The 20083-nt window shown below is 42.0% G+C and overlaps 1 protein-coding gene across 1 annotated transcript; it reads right to left on the bottom strand.

Moving 5' to 3' along the window:
• Positions 1-881: 881 nt before the first annotated feature.
• Positions 882-15787, bottom strand: METTL2A (methyltransferase 2A, tRNA N3-cytidine). Its single transcript, XM_075278654.1, has 10 exons — positions 15705-15787; positions 15196-15456; positions 13441-13532; positions 11890-12101; positions 10855-10904; positions 9325-9385; positions 7231-7370; positions 6778-6884; positions 2513-2578; positions 882-1341 (listed from the first exon to the last, which is right to left on the bottom strand). Exons 2-10 carry the CDS (start codon positions 15435-15437, stop codon positions 1166-1168), a joined length of 1146 nt encoding a protein of 381 aa, XP_075134755.1. The 5' UTR covers positions 15438-15456; positions 15705-15787; the 3' UTR covers positions 882-1165.
• Between the last annotated feature and the right edge of the window lie 4296 nt (positions 15788-20083).

The following is a 20083-nucleotide window of genomic DNA, read 5'->3' as shown; positions in this document are numbered from 1 at the left end:
ACTCCTCTCCCTTCAGTATAGCTCTGAAAAGAGCTGTTGTTTTTCTTCCGTTTTTCCCTACCTAGCTGAAGCTAGTCCCTATCTAGCCCTCAGCAGCACGTCTGTCCCTATGTCTCAAAGCCGGAAAATGAAACAAAGATGGCGCTGACTATTCTTATAAATCGGAGGTCACATGTTTTCGGCAGCCAATGGGTTTTTTCAGTTTTTTTTCAATGCCTCCGTTGTCGTAGTTCCTGTCCCACCTCCCCTGCGCAGTTATTGGTGCAAAAAAAAATGCCAGGGAAGGTGGGAGGGGATACGAATTTTTACTGCGTTTTCCGCGTGGTATTCGATTGGAATCGAATACCTCGAACGGCCTGCTATTCGATCGAATACCTATTCGATCGAACGGCGTTCGCTCATCTCTATTTAGAGTCTTTTACCCCTTTAATGTTGTAGAATATTAAATAGTGGACTCTAGGGTAGATTTAACAATGAAAATGAGCCAAAATCATGGCCGACATACTTGCATAGCGCCATATTCTTTAATTTTTCTAGATCCTTTTGCACCTTGGATGTCAAGGAGCATGACTAAAATTGTGCCCATTATCCACCAAAATATTTGCACATTTTTCTGGTGTAATCTAAGCCAACAAATCGGTGGTTTAAAGTCCAAAGATGCCCAGTCACTGGGATAAATATGACATTCTAAAACTGTAAGTCTACACAGTCTAACTAAATAGTATTAGAAAAATCTGCCCCATTGTATTCATTTTTTGTGTGTTGATGGAGATGTAGCTTACTTTAATTTCATAAAATTATCATCAGATAACGATAAGTAAAAAGCTCAAACGGCAAGTAAAAAAAACATTTTTTTATTGAAATAAAATTAAGAACTGGTTCAAAATGAATAAGTTCTAACAGGTAAAAAGCAGCAGTAAATGATCATTTTGAGTGTTAGGGTATTGGAAACATCAAATTGTTCAGTTATGTTTCTACAATAAAAATTTGAACAGTTTCTGTTGAAAGTCTGTTCCAATAAATATATGTGGGGTTGCGATTGGTCTTTATTACACCTATGGGTTACTCTTGGCACATATATGCCTGTACTGAATGGAAGGCCAGTCAAGAGTCTCAGCTGCTCTTTTTAGTAAAACAGAAATATACTCCATCATATGGCAGTGTATCATGGTGTGGCGCTATCTTGGTGTTGAGTTTGAGAGTTAAAAGGCTTGCGATATTTACATTGGATCCACACACGATACATTGTCAGCTGTTTGCCACGGTTTACTTGTAGCCTGCGATCCACTGTATTTTGCACTTTCTCCAAGCCGGCAGTGGTCAACAAATTTCCAAGTTCATCTAAGAAAATTATTACAGTATATTTAGTCACAAAGCAAAAGATTCAACAATATCATTAGCCACTGAGAAACATGTAAGTATAAAATAGATAAAATGTCATACTGCATAGCTTCCCTCTTTATATAAGTGCAGTAAAGTGGACTGCCCAGGGCCCCAAACAGACGAAGTCCATCCAATACAACACAGATTAGAAACCAATACAAAAGCCAGACCGCAGAAGAAACTGGTGTCAACTGTCTGTAAAGAATGGATCAAAGCACTGCACAGTTACTATAGGCAAAAAACAATTATATATGGAAGAGAAGCAAAACAGAGGGAGGGTTTCGGGCACTTCCTTGTGCTAGCATCTGAGTCGGTACATATAAACAAGGGAAGCCTAGACACAGGTCACAGAAGTACTAAGGTCAGATGTAAACAATGCCGATATCCAGCAGGGACTCCATGTGTAAGGTCATGGGAGTTGCATTGTTTTGTTTTTACAAGAGGACCTTCCATGTCCTCAGGCACATGCTGTTTTTTAAAGGGCGTTCCTGACCGTCTAGTTGGGCTGTGAGGAACGCCTCCTCTGACAGTACAGGGCTATGGACAAGTACTGTCAGGGGATGGGGGGGGGGTGTTCCTTACAGCCTATCTAGACTGTCAGGAACACCTTTCTGACAGTGGGCAGACATCGGTGCCGTTATAATGGCACTGATATTTCCAGCCCCAGGTCACATAATGGGAAAACCAACAGTGCACTGAATTCAGAACATTGACGTCTTTCTAAATATATGTGTATAAATTTATAGGGCTAGTTTTTAACTAGTGATATCTCTAATTATTTTACAGCTAATACTTTAATTTTGGCAGCATATGAAAGCTGCTCAACTTTCTTATGATACCAGAACCATTTTTCTAGGTGGTACAAAACCAAAGATATGGCCATTTGAATTGACCATCCCCATTTGGTAAATGCTCCAACTCTATGTACTACATTCAGTACATATCTACGGACAAAGTCTCCCTGGCAATGCTTTGTTAGATCATTGTAAATGGGAACTTTACAGCCTATTTTCTCTTAAAAGGACGTTTGATAGATCACTAAAGTATATTATAAAAATGTTCAGCTCCCACTCCAAAAAAATAGCAAAAAAATAAAAAAGGAAATGGGAGTTACACATTATAGACTTGCCTTGTGTAAAGAAGTATACTCTTGTTCCATCTCCTCGGACATAAAAGTTTTCAGAAAGACAGCGTCCTGTAAATTATAAAGCATACATTAATTTAGGACAACAAGATCAAATCGACTACAGGGCCAGTGAATAATACAGCTGCAGTTCTCATTATCCAATGGGAATTATATACCCATAGAGTGTATATTGAGGTATGGTGTCAAGTGTTACATGGTGTCACAGTGTTATTTATGCAAGTGACTGCATTACATGATCAGATTCACAGTAATATCATAAATGATCCCACCGAGAAACAATAAATCTTTTTGCGTTATTGCGTTTTATTCACAAGGGTTCTACAATGCTTGTTGAAAATGAAAAATAAACGTTTTCGGCCTGACCGGCCTTCATCAGACTCTACAAAACAAGTATAATACAAAACAAAAGACAAAAGTGAGTATCACACCACAGCATGTGTTTTTGTACATTAGAGGTGGGTGAACAACAAATGACTATACATAATATACAAAGTCATCACTACTACGTTATGTTGGAAACAAGATAAGATTATCAAGTAGATATCACAAGACACAATCCTGGAGCGTGCAAACTGATCGTCATAAAAATACATAGAAAATATTTCGCCGTCTCATCGTGTAGGTCCTTGGTCACTTATAAGTAAGTATGAAACATAGAATAGACTGAAAGATAATATCACCGTCACACTGATAGTTAATGTAGTGATCTCTCGATTCTCTACGCACCCCTACAAGATGTAAGTAGAAATAAGAAAGTGATTACAGATAAATGTATAATAGGACATACCGTTTCAGGTTTTAGTAAGGTTAGAGATAAGGAGACTTTCCCAGAAGGGTGTGTAATCCTGTGGGTAAATGCATAATGTTATATGATACAGGATAGTTCAGAAACTTTTAATGCAGAGTTAAATTGTTGCTTACCCTCAGTAATTATCTATAGTGTTAACTGGATGTTGTTAACAGGATAGGGTATTGGTGTCATCACAGATATAGTGTGAGAGTGCTGTAGGCAAACACACAGGCTTATGATTAGGGCCATGATCAGACCGTGTATGGTTACATAGCATGGACAAGTAGCTAACAACGTAGGGTTAAAGTGTAGCTTACCCTCAGTAAATGTCTAAAGTAGTTAGTGGCTGTTATGCACAGTCCAGGATGCTGGTAACATCAAAGATGAAGAATATGATAGCTGCGGGTAAACATACAGATGATCCTTAAAACCATATTATGGCCATGTATGTGAATAGTTAAAATAGCAAGGAGGTTTACCTGTATGGTTTGTCCTCACAGTACTGGCTGAAGCATTAGTGGTGCAGTGTGCCCTATGGGATAGAGGGATCATTGATAGGGTCCCCAGGTTACCCCCTTACCTGTGGGGGAAGCGCAATTTAACTCTACATTAAAAGTTTCTGAACTATCCTGTATCATATAACATTATGCATTTACCCACAGGATTACACACCCTTCTGGGAAAGTCTCCTTATCTCTAACCTTACTAAAACCTGAAACGGTATGTCCTATTATACATTTATCTGTAATCACTTTCTTATTTCTACTTACATCTTGTAGGGGTGCGTAGAGAATCGAGAGATCACTACATTAACTATCAGTGTGACGGTGATATTATCTTTCAGTCTATTCTATGTTTCATACTTACTTATAAGTGACCAAGGACCTACACGATGAGACGGCGAAATATTTTCTATGTATTTTTATGACGATCAGTTTGCACGCTCCAGGATTGTGTCTTGTGATATCTACTTGATAATCTTATCTTGTTTCCAACATAACGTAGTAGTGATGACTTTGTATATTATGTATAGTCATTTGTTGTTCACCCACCTCTAATGTACAAAAACACATGCTGTGGTGTGATACTCACTTTTGTCTTTTGTTTTGTATTATACTTGTTTTGTAGAGTCTGATGAAGGCCGGTCAGGCCGAAAACGTTTATTTTTCATTTTCAACAAGCATTGTATAAAACGCAATAACGCAAAAAGATTTATTGTTTCTCGGTGGGATCATTTATGACATAGACTACGGATTGGGACCCTATCCCACCATCTACCCAGCAACATCCATCACACTCCTTCATATAGGTTCACAGTAATGTGCTGTATAGAGTGGTAGATTGATATTATGTAAATGTGTAAAACTAGGTAAGATTCTAGTAAAGGGGTTTCTGGGGACATACTTATAAATGACTTATCCTTAGGAAAAAAAATATGTTATCAGTGGGGGTCCGACCTCCAGGGTCTCAACCAATCAGCTGGTTGAAGAGTCCATAGAGTTCAGAAGAGTGCTGCAGTCTCTTCATGGAATACCAAACACACTGCTGTACATACCGTACTAGGTTATTGTAGCTCATCCCCATTCACTTCAGTTACTACTGCTGTATCATGTCACCACTTCACATCAAGTCAATGGCACAGAGAAGAGGCACTATAGCCCCAGTGATCACATATTGGTGCCGTATCCTAACAATATCAATATGCAAGTCCCTGAACACCCTTAATCAGAGTATCTTTCCACAAGTGAACCAATAACTACATGCAAGTATAAAGCAATAAACTGATATGAGTTTAATTACGTATCAAATTTTTCACCCCATAAAGAGTCTGCCGTTTTGGGGGGGAAAAAAACCAAACAAAAAAAACACAAGAAAAACAATTCTACCATTGTATCTTTTGGGATTTTCACGTGTTCATTATGTAGTCTAAACAACATCATCACTCTATTCTGTGGGTTGCAGGGGTGTAACTACCAGGGTAGCAGTGGTAGTGGCTGCTACAGGGCCCGGGACATTAGGGGACCGGCGGCAGTCGCCACTGCTGCAGATTTTTATTTTTATTTTTTTCATAGTCCGTTACCTGCTACAGAAACTTAATGATCCTGACTCTTGCTCATGGCCTCCAATGCTTCTTCTTCTGCGGAAGCGGCTGTAAGCAGGAGCCGGGATCAGTAAGTGAGGCCACGGGCCCGCGATACCCACAAAGATTATCATTTTACTTGAGGGAGTATAATGATCGGAGGGCCAGGAGAGGTGAGGGAACATGAACCTACCTACCTTTCTCCTGGCTACGTCAGGCGTTTGGTCCTATTTGGTGACGTCACATGGCCAGGGCCTACGTCCTTATGCATCGCGAAGCAAGCCCGAGCTCAAATGACGTCTCTTTCATCATTGAAGATGGCCGATATCTGTGAGGAGTGTGCCGGAGCCAGGGAGAGGCAAGTAACTGTTTTTTTTATGTTTGTATCCTCCCCTGGGTCTCTGATTATTATACTCAGGGGTGTGAAAAGACCCCAGAGTATAATAATTGTTCATGGGTGGTCCACAATGGGGCAGAATACTGTGTGCAGGGGCCACTACGGAGAATAATACTGTGTGCAGGGACCACTATGGGGCATCATACTGTGTGTAGGAATGTGGGAAGGGAGGGAGTTGGTCAGTCGGTCAGGGTTCTCCGGGGAAGGGGGAACCCTTGTCAAAAGTTCACCACGTGACCCCGCCATTCTACTGGTGGGTTGATATGATAAAGATAATACAAATGATTAGAAATGTTTTTTTTTTTTTTTTTAACGTTTTTATAGTTGGATTACCACATTGAAAAGGACTACGAATGTTATGTATTATTCAATATAGCTTTATATTTTTTTTTTTATTTCAGTTCTTTTATTCAGATTTATTGGGGAAGCAGGATGCACAAAAATAGTAGTACCAGCCATAACCACTATAACAGATAAATAATAATTAATTTAATATTGGGGGAAGCTTATACTTTTGTAAGTTTATGTTTTTTCCCTTCTTCAGTTAACAATATTTGTTAGTTTCACAATAATAATAACTTTTGCATACCAATAAGCTACAGAGGTAATACTGCATTGTAGAATGATTACGGTACCACAGGGGTATACTGACAGGATCAGAGGTCGCTCTGATCACAGATGTTGATGAAGGGTGTCATATGAGCCTATATTATCCCTGTCCATACACTTATGTTGCAGTATAGGAAGTAGCACAGTCACCATATATTTATAGCTCAGTAAAAAGAGGAGTCTACCCTAAACATTCGTCAGCATCACTCATACAGTAACACTCCAATCTAAATAACATTAACTGTGGATATAAACCAATAAAGACAGTATAAACTAAAGCGCATTCCAAATTTCATACCATTTTTAATTGCTCTAAAAAAATTAGAAACCTAAAGCAAATAGTCTTCATAAAAACTAAATGTGTAAAGTACCTTTTTTAAAGCGCAGCTGAGCCATGTCATACCGTCCATAGTCCCGCAAGAGAATGCAACCGCCTGGCTTTAGCAGCTTGCTGAGCCGTGTAATGGCATCTTGCATCCTGTATGAACATGATAAAAAGCAGTGAAAGGGTTAAACATGTAAATTATTGAGTGCATGTCAAAAAGATATCATCAATGTATGACTGGTGTGGTCCACATCTAGGGGGCACCACTTGTGCCAAGAATGAAGAAGCAATGATGCACAAGAAAGCACAGATAACCCTTTGACTTTGTCTACCGTTTTTGCACATTACAAACTTACAAGAATGACTTATTCGCGGCCACAAAAGTTAGTGATCAGCATCACACTACAGCAAGCTCAGCAAAAAACCTGAAACTGCAGTTATTAAAATCCATATAATGTCCTTATGCTCCAATAAGCTCCATATCTTACAGGTCACTCACTTGCTTGGAAGGATAGCAGAAAGGACGAAGATGAGAACGATGACATCCAAGCTCTCTTCTGGAATAGGATAAGAGGAACTCTTGTCTGAGAGGTCGTGGACAAAGGCAAAGCAGCGGGATGGATCATAATTTGGATTACTCTGTACAAGACAAAATGCAAATGTGAAACTGGTCAAAATAGAAAAACAAAAAAAACAAACATTCAATAACCAATATACATACAGTGGATGTATTTAAACCAAGATCCCAGTGGAGCATCAGATAGCCCCAATGTGTTAACAGAAAAGTTCACAATTGAGGCACATTTATCAAACCACTTGCCCCTCTTATGTGTATATTTACCACTTTTTTCTTGTTTTTATTTTTGGGGATTTGTTCAAGATTTACCATTCATTTGCGCCCATTCTCTGGGCAATATCACTCATCATTTGGAGATTATGTTGGAAAAAGGGGGTTGTGGTTTATTTGGAGTGATTTAGAATGTGCACAAATGCACTCCAGTACAACAGCGTAAAAATATCCTCTATGTCAGACAGAACAGGAGTCACAATTTCATGTGGAGAGTTTTGCTCAACATTTATGATGTACCGTATATTTCTTGAGTATAAGCCGACCCAAATATAAGCCGAGGACAATAATTTTACCACAAAAAACTGAAAAAACTTATTGACTCGAGTATAAGCCTGGGGGGGGGGGGGGGGAATGCAGCAGCTACTGGAAAATTTCCAAAATTAAAATGGTTGGAGTTTTTGGGTGCAGTAGTTGCTGGGTGCTGGGGAAGGGGTGTTTTGGTTGTCCGTTTGCCCCTTCCCTGAGCTTGAGCACTGTTTTTTTTTCCCAGACGTGGAATGCAGCCTGGCTGAATATAGGGTATCTGCAGTGCTCCTATTAACCCCTTCCTGAGGGAACAGGAGCACTGCAGATACCCTATATTCTGTAGACCAGGCACTGTCAGACACAGGGATAGCTAATGTGTATGTGTTTCACAGTCATTTTCTACTTTTATATGTATTCTAGGGAAAGGAGAGATTTAGAAATGTAATTTTTTTAAAGCTTCTTTTTTTTTTTCGCCACTATTTTATGGGAGATTCTATACAGTAATATTGCGGCTGGTCATAGACCGCCCCCCCCCCCCCAAAGGGGGAAAAAAAAAAAAAACACATTTTTTTTTGCTGACTCGAGTATAAGTCGAGGGGGGCTTTTTCGGCACAAAAACTGTGCTGAAAAATTCGGCTTATACTCAAGTACGCAAAAAAACTGCACAATAAATAAACCCCATTTGGTTTCAAACTCTTTTGGTGCAAATGTGGACTAAAATAGGTGAAATTTTTTGTTGTTGTTTTATTTCAGACCACTAAATGTCAAGAATTACTGATTATCCTTAGAGAACATCGACCCACTGGATTATCACAAGTGGCACATGTTCCATTGCAAACTTTTTCACTATAAATGTCTATATTTAAAGTAATACACATTTGGAGTTAAAGGGGGCTTGCAATTATGTTGTTGACAAAGAATCCCGCCAGAAGTATATTGTACTTGAAGCCACTCCTGCCACGCTCCTTTCCAGTGGCTAGACAACCAGATTGCCCACCCCCTGTAAGGGTATGTTCACACAGAGTTTTGTGCAGGCTGATTTTAAGGTGGAATCTGACTGAAAAGAAACATTCCATCGATTTCAACTGAGTCAGTAGCAGTCTAGCTGATTTTTTTAGCTAGAGAGAAAAAGAAAAAAAAAGGGACATAACATCTCTTCATACGGATTCAGTCAGTTGGAAAAAAAAACCACTGCACATTTTTCTGGTTGCAGTTTTTGCAAAAACCGCACCAAAAACTATGTTGTTTTTTTTTTGTTTTGTTTTTTTTTTAAGGGAAGTTGTCAGATCCATACGGGACATTAAAAATAAAAAAAAAACAAGCCACAAAAAATTCAATGTGAACATACCCTTACCATTCTGCTAAGTAACATGATCAGCAGCTTAACATCATAGGCTGTACATGTAGGTTTGCATATAGCTATATGCAAGTATGCAAGTACAAGGCCCCCAGTATTTCATATAATTGAATGCATACTTTAGTCACAACGGGTCATACCTTTACAATATCCACTGCAGTGGAAGAAAAGTCACAGCAATACACAAACAGGCCAGGGTCACTGTAGATAAAAACACACGTCAGTAACAGTAATTATACCCAAATAACCACATCACACCCAAATACATCTACCATGCAAGGTTTTTGAAAATTTGTTAGTGAGAGCCAGAAATTGAAATATCTCCTGAACTGGCGCCATAGCAATTTTTGGGCACTGACAAAAAAAATCTCTTGCATATTAATTGTACATGAGACTTTTTCTGGCAATTGAATACCTTAAGCTCCAGATATCCAGAAGCCCAGTTCTTGGCCCAAATCAGCAGTGTCGGAACAGGGACAAGAGCTGCAGTAAGACAGCCAAGAGTCTTGAGAATAATAACTATTGAGACTTGCCTGTGGCACTACAGTGATTTTCAAGAAGATTGCAATAAATTTATATTGCAATCTATGGGACATGTGATCTAATGATTGCAAAATAGCCAAAAAGGATGCCTTACACATGGAGACATAAAAAGTTGCAAACCCTACATTTGCTATTTATTCATGGAATTGTGCAACTGTTCACTTTTGCTTTCATTAAAACGGTTCTCCCCCCCCAAGACTCACCCACTGATGACTTATCCTTAGAACAGGTCAATATATGGTCTGACACCCAGGACCCTCACAGATCACATGGCTGAACAGGCCACAGCGTTTGGTCCCAAGTGCTGCAACCTCTTCACTGAATACCAAGCAAAGTGCTGTAAACGGCACAGGATTGTTTAATTTCAATAAGTCTCATGCTTTTGTTCCATCATTATATCTGTTGGCTAAAAGGTATCTTGAGTCTATGGCTCGCCTTATTCATACATCAGGGTTTGTCAGCCATGTGCCAGACATTTTATTAACGGAGCTAAACACTTTTTTTTAAATAGTCCATTAAATTAAATAAAATGATCCGTTAAATAGAAGAAAATGACATTTATATACGCTTGGCTGTGAAAAAGTACTTTTTCCTGCCTGAGTGAACAGCATGTTCAACTGAATTTTCATAACTCTCCCCAATAGCTGTTCAATCCTGATGCCTCTCTACTCCTCTCTGTTCCATTCAATACACTCATACAAAAAAAACAGTAAGCCTATTTGTGCATATGACATTATACGGTCCTACATCCAGGGGTCAGCAAGCTTCGGCACTCCAGCTGCTGTAAGTGCAGATTGTGAGCCGTTATATGGGGCTCACAATCTACATAAAAAAAATAAAGATTACAACACCCAACATGCTCCATTCAATTCTATAGTAGCTCCAAGAACAGCAGAGCAAGTATGCATGCTGGAAATTGTAGTTTTACAACAGCTGGAGTGCCAAAGGTTGCTTACCCCTGTCCTACACCCTTCTTCCCAGAAATTCCAAGGTCACTTTTAATGGAGTAATAAGATACTAAATCCTTGCAAGGAATCTAAACCAAGAACAAAGTCAGTTTTGATAAAGCCATAAAGCCATTACTGCTACATCTGAAAAGGAAAAAAAAAAAAAGTAACGTTACTTACTTATTTGTCTGCAAAATTGGAAAGACTGTATTTCCTACACCACAGCCCACCTAAGAATAAGAAAAATAAGTAAAAAAAAAAAGAATGAACAGGTTATGTTATTAAGACAGACCGACTGCTGTTGTAATGGGAATTAGAAAGCATCAGTAGGATAGATGACGACAACTTTCTGTTAGCACCAGCAGACTAATGCAGCTCAATAGACCATGTCAGAAGATGGTACGATCACCAAGGACAGAGCACCAAGTGATCTGTGTAATGTGACCACTAAATGCATAGTATGGCCACATTAACTTGACATGGTGTAAAGACGTTAGTTCTATTAACCCCATCAAGACTAACAGACAGCAGGTAACTCTATGGTATCTATATATACGCCACACAAATGTAGCAGTAAGTGCCTACTGACACTGACAACAGGGTTTTATGGCCTTGTGCTAAGTGTTTTTTTTTCCCCTTTTAAATGGCCAGCAGACTCCCCGGTTGTAAATATAGGATCTATTCACACGACCATTTTTTTTTTTTAACAGTCCATGTAACTGATCTGTTAAAAACACAGAACATGTCATTAATAAAGGTAACCCTAAGGGCAGGTTCACACTCCATTATGCAGGTTTCCATCTTCTGCCCCAGAAACTGGGCAGGAGACGGAAACCGGCAGGCACTTTTCAAACCCATTCATTTGAAAAGTGTCCGTCCGTGAGCGCCCTTGAGCGTTTTCTGCTCTAAGCGGCGAAACAGTTTTATTTTAACCGGACACAAAGTCGGACATGCAGGACTTTGTGTCCAATTAAAAAAAAAAAAAAAAAAGTGCACAAAAAAACTCACAGGCTCTTACCGGCGGGCAGTGAATGCAGGTTTCCGTCTTCTGCCGGCAGAAAATGGAAACCTGCATAACGGAATTCGGCGCAGGTGTGAACTCACCCTAAGTTTTATACTTACCCATGAAAAAAAGTACTTGGTTGAGTGCACAGTACGGTCATATGAATAAGCTCTAAAAGCAGTATGTGCGCAGTGTATGGTTACTAACATTACCTCTAATATGCGATAAGTGGCTGAAGATCCTGGATAGTCCTTATTCTCATCTGACTCCTGTGTCTGTTTTTCAGCTATATCTGATCGACTTTTGTAGCTGGAAGACAGTTCAGGGAACTCTGTGAACAGCCACTGTCTGTCTTTGAAGAATTTGTTTTCATGTATAGTGTAGAAGTCATCCCAGAAGTTGCTGGCCTTATTCTCATATTCCTCTGAAACCAGAGGAAAAAAAAAACCACTGTTAAAATAGAAGGATAAATATATACAGATAACCTATCCTGGTACCACCGCCGATCAGCTGTTCTCAGCAGGCAGTGGACAGAGAAGGAAGCAGACAGCTCCATTCTCTGTGTAGTGGGCAGGCTTAAATCACTGCAGGTTAGCAGCCCTTCAAGTGAATAGGAGCTGATCTACAGTGACGTGGCGCATACCTATAGAAATTCTTCTTAAAGGGATTCTACCATTAAAATCCAGTTTTTTGTCGTTGACACGTAGGAATAGCCTTAATAAAGGCTATTCTTCTATCTTTAGATGTCTTCTCCATGCCGCCGTTTGGTAGAAATCCCATTTTTTGTTGGTATGCAAATGAGCTCTCTCTCGCAGCACTGGGGGTGCAGAAAAATGGCCACTTATACAGTAAGTAAGCGGCCATATTCTTGTGACCTGTGGGCATGTACAGTCGGCTCTGCCCAAGGCCTAGAAGTTTGACCCCCTGCGCCGGAAGACGACATGTGAAGAGGCCGTTCCTGAAGAATATGGAGGTGGCGCTGGAGAGTTCTCTCGCAGCATTGGGGATACCCCCAGTGCTGTTTGAGCGCTGGGGTCTACCCCCAGTGCTGCGCGACAACTCATTTGCATACCGACGAAAACTGGGATTTCTACCGAACGGCGGCGCGGAGATGACATCTAAAGGTAGAAGCATGGAATTTCTTAAGGCTATTCCTATGTGTCAACAACAAAAAATTTTGATTTTAATGGTAGAATCCCTTTAACCTGCAGTAAATCAATTTGTTCTTCAGCAGAACCTCCTCCAGGTCAAGCCAATTTACAATGGCTGGCAGTCCTGATCTATCACAGTGCTGCCAGTAGCAATATGATCCAAGATAGTATATCTAAAACACATTTCAAACAAGCTCTTGTTAATTGGGTACAAAAATCATACTCCTAAAACGTATGAGACAAATGGAAGAATGTATGGTTACACAATCAGAATACAGATGATTTATTTGTAGTCTGTTACCATGGACACACATAACTCTGTATAGAAGCTATAGACACAAAACAGTAGGATTTTCTTTTGAAATCAAGATTTTTTCTATTGAGGCTTTATTTTCAGTTTAGGTGCAATGGAACAAAAACATCTTTCAAACCTTTTAATGCCCTCTATAGAACTGGCTAGAAAATTTCATTATGGATAATCTATTAATGTACAGGAATAAATATGCCTTGGGTGTCTACGTGAAAAGCCCACCATACCAAGAACGGAGAAAGAAACACATAAAGCACATTCTGACATGAACACTACATAACTAAGAGTACTAGTGATCTTACCTTGCTGCTCTGGTGGAAGTGGTTGGGAACTGTTTTCAAGCACTTTCTTGTGAGCTGCCGATTCTTGTTCCTCAGACCACTGTACATTGTCCCTGTATAATATATAGGGACAAAAGTTATAGGATATACTAGAATGTCTCAAGAAGCAAACACAAACTAATGATTGTGTAACATTACTAAGGTTAGGGCAGACAATCGCTTATCAATCACTGGAATTGGTAGGCAGGCGATTTACTGAGTGACTGAATATGTGGGAATTAATGATGAAGACAAATATTATTCTATCCTACACCAGCAAAACACAGTAAGAATCTGCAGGAAAGTACAAAAGATGAATCAGGGCCAAACTGCTTGGATTTTGATGTGGATTTGTCTGTAAGGGTCCATTCACATGGAGGAAAATGGTCTGGAATTTGGTGTGGAATTTCAGCGCTGAAAAAAATGCCTCCCATTGAAGTCAATGGGATGCTTTTATCTCAGCAATGAAATTCCATACCAAATTCCTCACCATTTTCCTCCGTGTGAATGGCTCTTTAGGTCGAGTTCACACAGAGTTTTGGGGGTTTTTTGCAGGAGGATTTTGAGGCAGAAGCCGCCTCAAATGAGAAGTGAGGTTTCCAGGTCCATACGGTATGCTGGAGTAAAAAAAAACAAAAAAAAAAACACATGCCATCGTTTTCCTGGGCATCTGCAGTTCTTGCTATACTGGTCTCCTGCAATGACATGCCTACATGGCATATCATCACTTGAGTCCAGTATACAGAGACTGAGGTTTTTCTGTCCGCTTGAAAAGTCAGACATCTTTACATGCGGACAGTGAAGGAAGGGCACGGAGTGCAAAAGAACGCACCCGGTGCCGATTTAAATAAATGACAGGTGTCACGGACACAGCTAGTGTCCGCTCCTAATGTCCGTGCCAGATTTTGAGTGGACACTAGGAGCGGACACTACCTGTTGGCACCGACTGTAGTGTGAACGCTCCCTAAGGCTAAGGCCCAACAGGATGTCCAGCAGTAATAAAGCGCTGCAGGAAAAATCGTGGCGGCAACGAATCTCGGTTATTCCCGCAGCGCTTTAAACAGAAAGTTAGCAAAGTTTTCCTCCGCAGACTTTCTGTTACAATTATATCTATGAGAAAACCACCAGCATTTCTGTAGATATATAATTAACATGCTGCGATTTCCAAAACCGCGCTAGTTTTGGAAATCGCAACATGTCTGCACGGCGGTCTTTATCGCAAAGTGGGCATGGTATACACTAGAATCCCATCCACTTTGCCCGTACTGTAAAACGCCGTGATTTTGCGTCGAACTGGACAATCTTAAGCAAAAACACCTATGGCAAGTGATGGGAAGTCCAACAAGTCTCTGCCCTCCTTCATAAAAAGCAAAGGACATGGGTTGCCCTCAGTGAGCATCTCATCCATCAAGGCTGTTTTTTGTTTGTTTTTTTTATTTCGGATTGTCATGAACCTGAGCCAGTCATCTCCTTCAGTAACCAATGTGAGTGATGAGTATATAGAAATGACTGACTTCATCACTCATACCAGATCACTGTTAAAGGGGTCGTACAGAATCAGTAGCAGTTTGCTGCCCTCTTCCAGAAACTGCTCCTCACATGTCCACGAGTTGACTGGGGTAATGCAGCTCAGCCCCGTTCACTTCAATAGAGCACAGCAACAATATCAGACAAACCTACAGACAATTATATTGCAGTTCCTGGAAGGCAGCCATGCACTTCTCACCCTGCTCTTACCAGGCATTATGCTGGAACACCTGAGCTGGATCTTTCAGATGTCGATTACCGAACTGCGGCCTCTTTCCTTCCATGCCGGAACCGGTAGTAGCACCCGTTACCGCGGAGACGAAGAACGCTCTAGTGGAGGACCAATCAGCTGCAGGCAAGAGGCGGGACCAATAAAGTGCAAGCCAATCAACGACAGGGGCACGCCCCCACCGACAGTGTCTGGAGCGCACACGTGTGACCCAATGGAACATGAACGTAGTATAGAAGCCCCTGCACATTGGAACAGAAGCGCGTTAACGGACAGAAATGACAGAACTACTTTAATAAACGATTACTGTGGCGGAGGTGGACGGCGATAGGATTAGTGATGCGGCCAGGCAGTTATGGGAAACTACAACTCCCAGCATGCACTGATAACAGGTAGTCTGTCTCTCAGGAGCTAGCTGGAGATCACTGCTGTAGATACACAGGCACATACATCGTCACAGCATGGTTTCCTATCTGATTCATGTACTTACCTTTTAATAAACTATAAAGGATACGTTGTGTGTACTCGTCCTACAATTGGACATTATTGGTTTCTTCACTGACCTTCCACTGCTGACAGATGGATAGGCTTACAGAACAGGAACAGGAGGAGATTTGGGGTAGGGGTTGTCAAGAGGAGGAGTGTGGGAGGGAATAGGGATGACATCTCCATGCAGCTGTCACATTAAGCTTACATGCGGAAGTCAGTCTGACAAGACATGCTGGGACTTATAGTTCCACAATGTTTACTAAAGATGTCCTCCCAAGACTAAATAGCGTCAACTCACAAACCAAAAAAATTCTTTTTATTTATCAACTGACACTTAAGAGAGACCCGTTGAATGGACTGAGCCTCTACTATGCCCTATAATGGCCCACCCATGAGCTATTATTATACTTTGGGGTCTTTTCAGACCCCAGAGTATAATGATAGGAGATTTTGGGAGGTGAAAAACATAAAAACCACTGTTACTTACCTATCCCGGGCTCCGGTGCACTCCCTACAGCTTTTGGCCCTCTTCAATGTCGGGCCTGATATCATATTGGCCAGACCGGCGTCCCAACACATAACGTCGTTGGCCTGCCTCTATGGGACATTACCATAGAGGCTCGAAGCCTGCTAGGAGTAACACTGAATCCAGGGCAGGTGATGGCAGGGATCCAAGAGGACTTCCCTGCCCTGGATAAGCCTGTGGGCGGCCCCACCCCCTCCCTGAATGGTAAGCCCCCTGAGGGGAAGGGGGGGGACAGAATCCTTGCACACACGGCCGCTCAATATCCAGCTAGCTTATGCAGCCAGCCGGCTTGCAGCAAGTGATTTTTTTTATGTTTCTTCATCTTCCCTGAGTCTCTGATTATATTCCAGGGTCTGAAAAGACCCTTAAGTATAATAATAGTGGTAGTTGTTAGGGTTCGGTGGCACGCGCATGCTCACAGCCAATTCTGCATCCTATAGCTATAGAAGGGGAAGCAGGGGGTGTCCATGAGTAGGAACGGGGACAGGTAGATAAATAGGCCATTACCCACTGGGGATACTCCAGCAGATAGCGGCATGTTAAAAAAACAAACAAACAAAAAATGTTATCTTTACCTACCTGCGATCCCATCAGTGGTGTAACTACCGCCATAGCAGCAGAGGCAGCTGCCACAGGGCCATCTCTGGACACTGGCAGGCCGGGGCCTTGCACTCGTTCACAGTCAGGGCTGAGATGACTCTCAGTCTGCGCTGTGAACAAGCAGCACCCCGGCTCCCTTCATCCCTAAGAGCGGGGAGCGCGTCATCCCCCGGAGCTGCTGCTGTCTGGCCTGCAAGTGTCCGGAGTGCTTGTTCACAGCGCAGGTTGAGAGTCATCTTCGGACACTTGCAGGCAGGGCCGCCGCAGCCCTGACTGCGTACGAGTGCAAGGCCCCGGCCTGCCAGTGTCCAGAGATGATTCTCAGCCTGCGTTGTGATCAAGCAAACACCGGGGATCCCTGGCTGCATCCCGCAATCGACCCATACGTCCTTCGCGATCGACCGGTAGATCACGATCGACGTATTGGGCACCCCTGTATTAGACGATGCCTCTGGACCCCCGAGTATAATGATTGGTGGACCGGGAGAGGTAAGAAACATAAAAAACACTGTTACTTACCTCCCCACGATCCGGGCAGGCTTCGGCCTAGTCGTCTGACGTCTCATGATCCCGGCCTGCGTCCCGGGTCATGTGACGTTTGATGTAATTAAAGATCGACTACTTCAGAGGCCGACAGCGTAGGAGACGGGACATAGGTGAGTAACAGAGGTTTTTTATGTTTTTCTCCCCCTGGGTCTCCGATTATTATACTCTGGGGTCTGAAAAAACACAGTGGGACATAATACTGTGTACAGGAGCCACTATGGGGGATAATACTGTGTGTAAGGGCCATTAAAAGACATAATACTGTGTGCAGGGGCCACTATGGGGGATAATACTGTGTTCAGGGGCCATTATTGGGGATAATACTGTGTGTAGGGGCCACTAAAAGACATAATACTGTGTGCAGGGGCCACTATGGGGGATAATACTGTGTGAAGAGGCCACTATGGGGCATAATAGGGCACTCAGGAATGCGTAGGAGGGGATCGGTCGAGGTCTTCGATGTCGGTCGGGGGGGGGGGCATGTCAAAAGTTTGCCTCGGGGCCCCGCCATTCCTAGTTACGCCACTGCCTATAGTGGCTCCTGTATACAGTATTATACCTTATAGTGGCTGCTGTATACAGCATTATACCCTATAGTGGCTCCTGTATACAGTATTATACCCTATAGTGGCCCCTGAACACAGTATTATACCCTATAGTGACCCCTGTAGCACAGTATTATGTACTGTAATTGTACTGTAATAACCCCTTCATCCCTAGGCAACAGGCAGCTGCCAGCACAGTACTGTGTGCTGACAGTCTGCTCTGCACACATGGGTTAAACTGAGCAGTCTGCACTTACTCTTCATAAGTCCTCAGCTCTGCTCACTCCATCCCGACACTATCTTCTTCTTGCACGATGTCTCGACCCCTCCTCCACTGTCAGGATGCACGCTGAGACTCTCCACCGCCCGGAACCCGACACCTCAGGTGGCCTCAAAAAGTAAAATTTATTGTTTATTTATTTTTTTGTCATATTAACTAGTGAGGGCGCCTGGGCCCCCTAAGGTGTCGGGCACTGTGGCAGGTGCTACCACTGCTACCGTGGTAGTTACACCACTGCTGCTGTCACTGCCTTACTTTATCATTACCTTACATTTATAGTAATGCTGCTGATGATGGCTGCTACTCCTAGACAGCTACCCTCACCACTGCTACTACTTAGCCAGACATGTCCCGTGGCCTGTTCCATCTTATTATACCTTGCCGCACTGCTAGAAATGTTGCCAAAGCTATCACCATTGCCACCGTTCAGCCAGACAGGATTCAAACAGGATTTTCTTTTAACCGCTTCACAACCGCCCACTGTAGATTAACGTCGGCCCGGCATTGGCTCTGTGCCGTGCAGACGTTAAAATACTGACCCATCTAAAATGGGCATCAGGTCGGCCGCGGGCAGCATTGGGAGCGGGTGTTAGCTATATCTGATAGCTAACACCCTGCTCCGTAGCCTACGCTCGGAGCTGACCTCCGAGCGGAGATTTTAATCCTTTGGATGCGGTGGTGAAACATCACCGCCTCATTCCAAAGGGTTCCGCGATCTCTCTTGTCTTCTGGGCACCCACCACGGCAAGATCAGAGGGTGCCCATAAGTATCTTCTGCAGCTTGGGGTCTGAACAGTGACCCCAGGCTGCTAAGAGCCCCCAGTACCTGGTTGATCCTGTCTGCATAGGTTAACTTCCGCTATAGAGTACAATACACTGTATTGCAAGTCTATAGTTAGTATAGAACCAGCGATCCTCTCTGATCCCTGGTTCTAGTGTCCTTACAGCACAAATAATAAATGTAAAAAAAAAATGTTTTGTTTTTTTTTAATTGTGTAAACAAAAGTTAATATGATTATAAAGCCCCCAAAATGCCCATTTCTTATAAAATGAATTATATAAAAAACCTCAAAATATTAATAAAAACAAAACATATTTGGCATCGCCGCATCAGTAACAACGTGTACAATAAAACTAAAACATTATTTAACCTACAAGGTGAACGTCAGGGAAAGAAAAAATGGAAAAAACCCGCCACAAATAATGATTTTTCACCATCTCACCTTAGAAATTATGCTATAAAAAGTGATCAAAAAGTCATATGTGCCTGTTAAATATCTCTGAAGTTGCGGGTGAGACTTGTGTGACTACGTATTGTAGGCCTTAAAACGATAGGAGGAGTCAGCTTGTTATGAATCAGTGTAGGGGTTTATTAATATCTTGAAGGAAAACACAGGAACAGGAAAAATGTCCAAAATAACAGAAATATCAGTCAATGTCAATATACCGTAGCTTACATCTTCAGGGTAGTTAAAGTTCTTCATCTGGATATCCTGTAGTTACAGCTTGGTTCATGCTTGTCATCTGGTTGGTGGACTTGGGCTGGTCATGGCGTCCATGGATGACCATCTGCCTGGACCACCCACCCTGGTCTTCTCAAAGACAGACCTAGACATGTGTATTTCTTACTCATTTATATTCATGAGAGGGGTGTTACCTTCCATCTTGCTGCTATGTAAGGAGATTTCTACTGTGGTGTACTCTAACCGCACCCATGTTCCCAGAATATAGCAGTATATGATGTCATAAGAGTGTTAACCCCATGTCTGCTAGAGAATATTGTAAATATAATATTTAATAGTACCCCAAAACAGTACCATTGAAAAGCACAGGTTGTCCCGCAAAAAATAAGCCCTCAACCAACATTGTCCACCGAAAAATAA

This window comes from Leptodactylus fuscus, chromosome 6 (assembly GCF_031893055.1).
Source record: "Leptodactylus fuscus isolate aLepFus1 chromosome 6, aLepFus1.hap2, whole genome shotgun sequence".
NCBI classification, from domain to species: Eukaryota; Metazoa; Chordata; class Amphibia; order Anura; family Leptodactylidae; genus Leptodactylus; species Leptodactylus fuscus.
Note: the sequence above shows the minus strand (reverse complement) of the source record. Positions and strands in the feature narration are given on the sequence as shown.

What these genes read in the sequence shown, in the direction of transcription:
- METTL2A (XM_075278654.1), bottom strand. Translation starts at nt 15,437, where the DNA reads ATGTTCCATTGGGTCACACGTGTGCGCTCCAGACACTGTCGGTGGGGG. An exon ending in GTGTTCCAGCATAATGCCTG is followed by an intron (nt 13,533 to 15,195) that starts GTAAGAGCAGGG and finishes TATATTATACAG; the next exon opens with GGACAATGTACAGTGGTCTG. An exon ending in TCTGCTATCCTTCCAAGCAA is followed by an intron (nt 6,885 to 7,230) that starts GTGAGTGACCTG and finishes ATGTTCATACAG; the next exon opens with GATGCAAGATGCCATTACAC.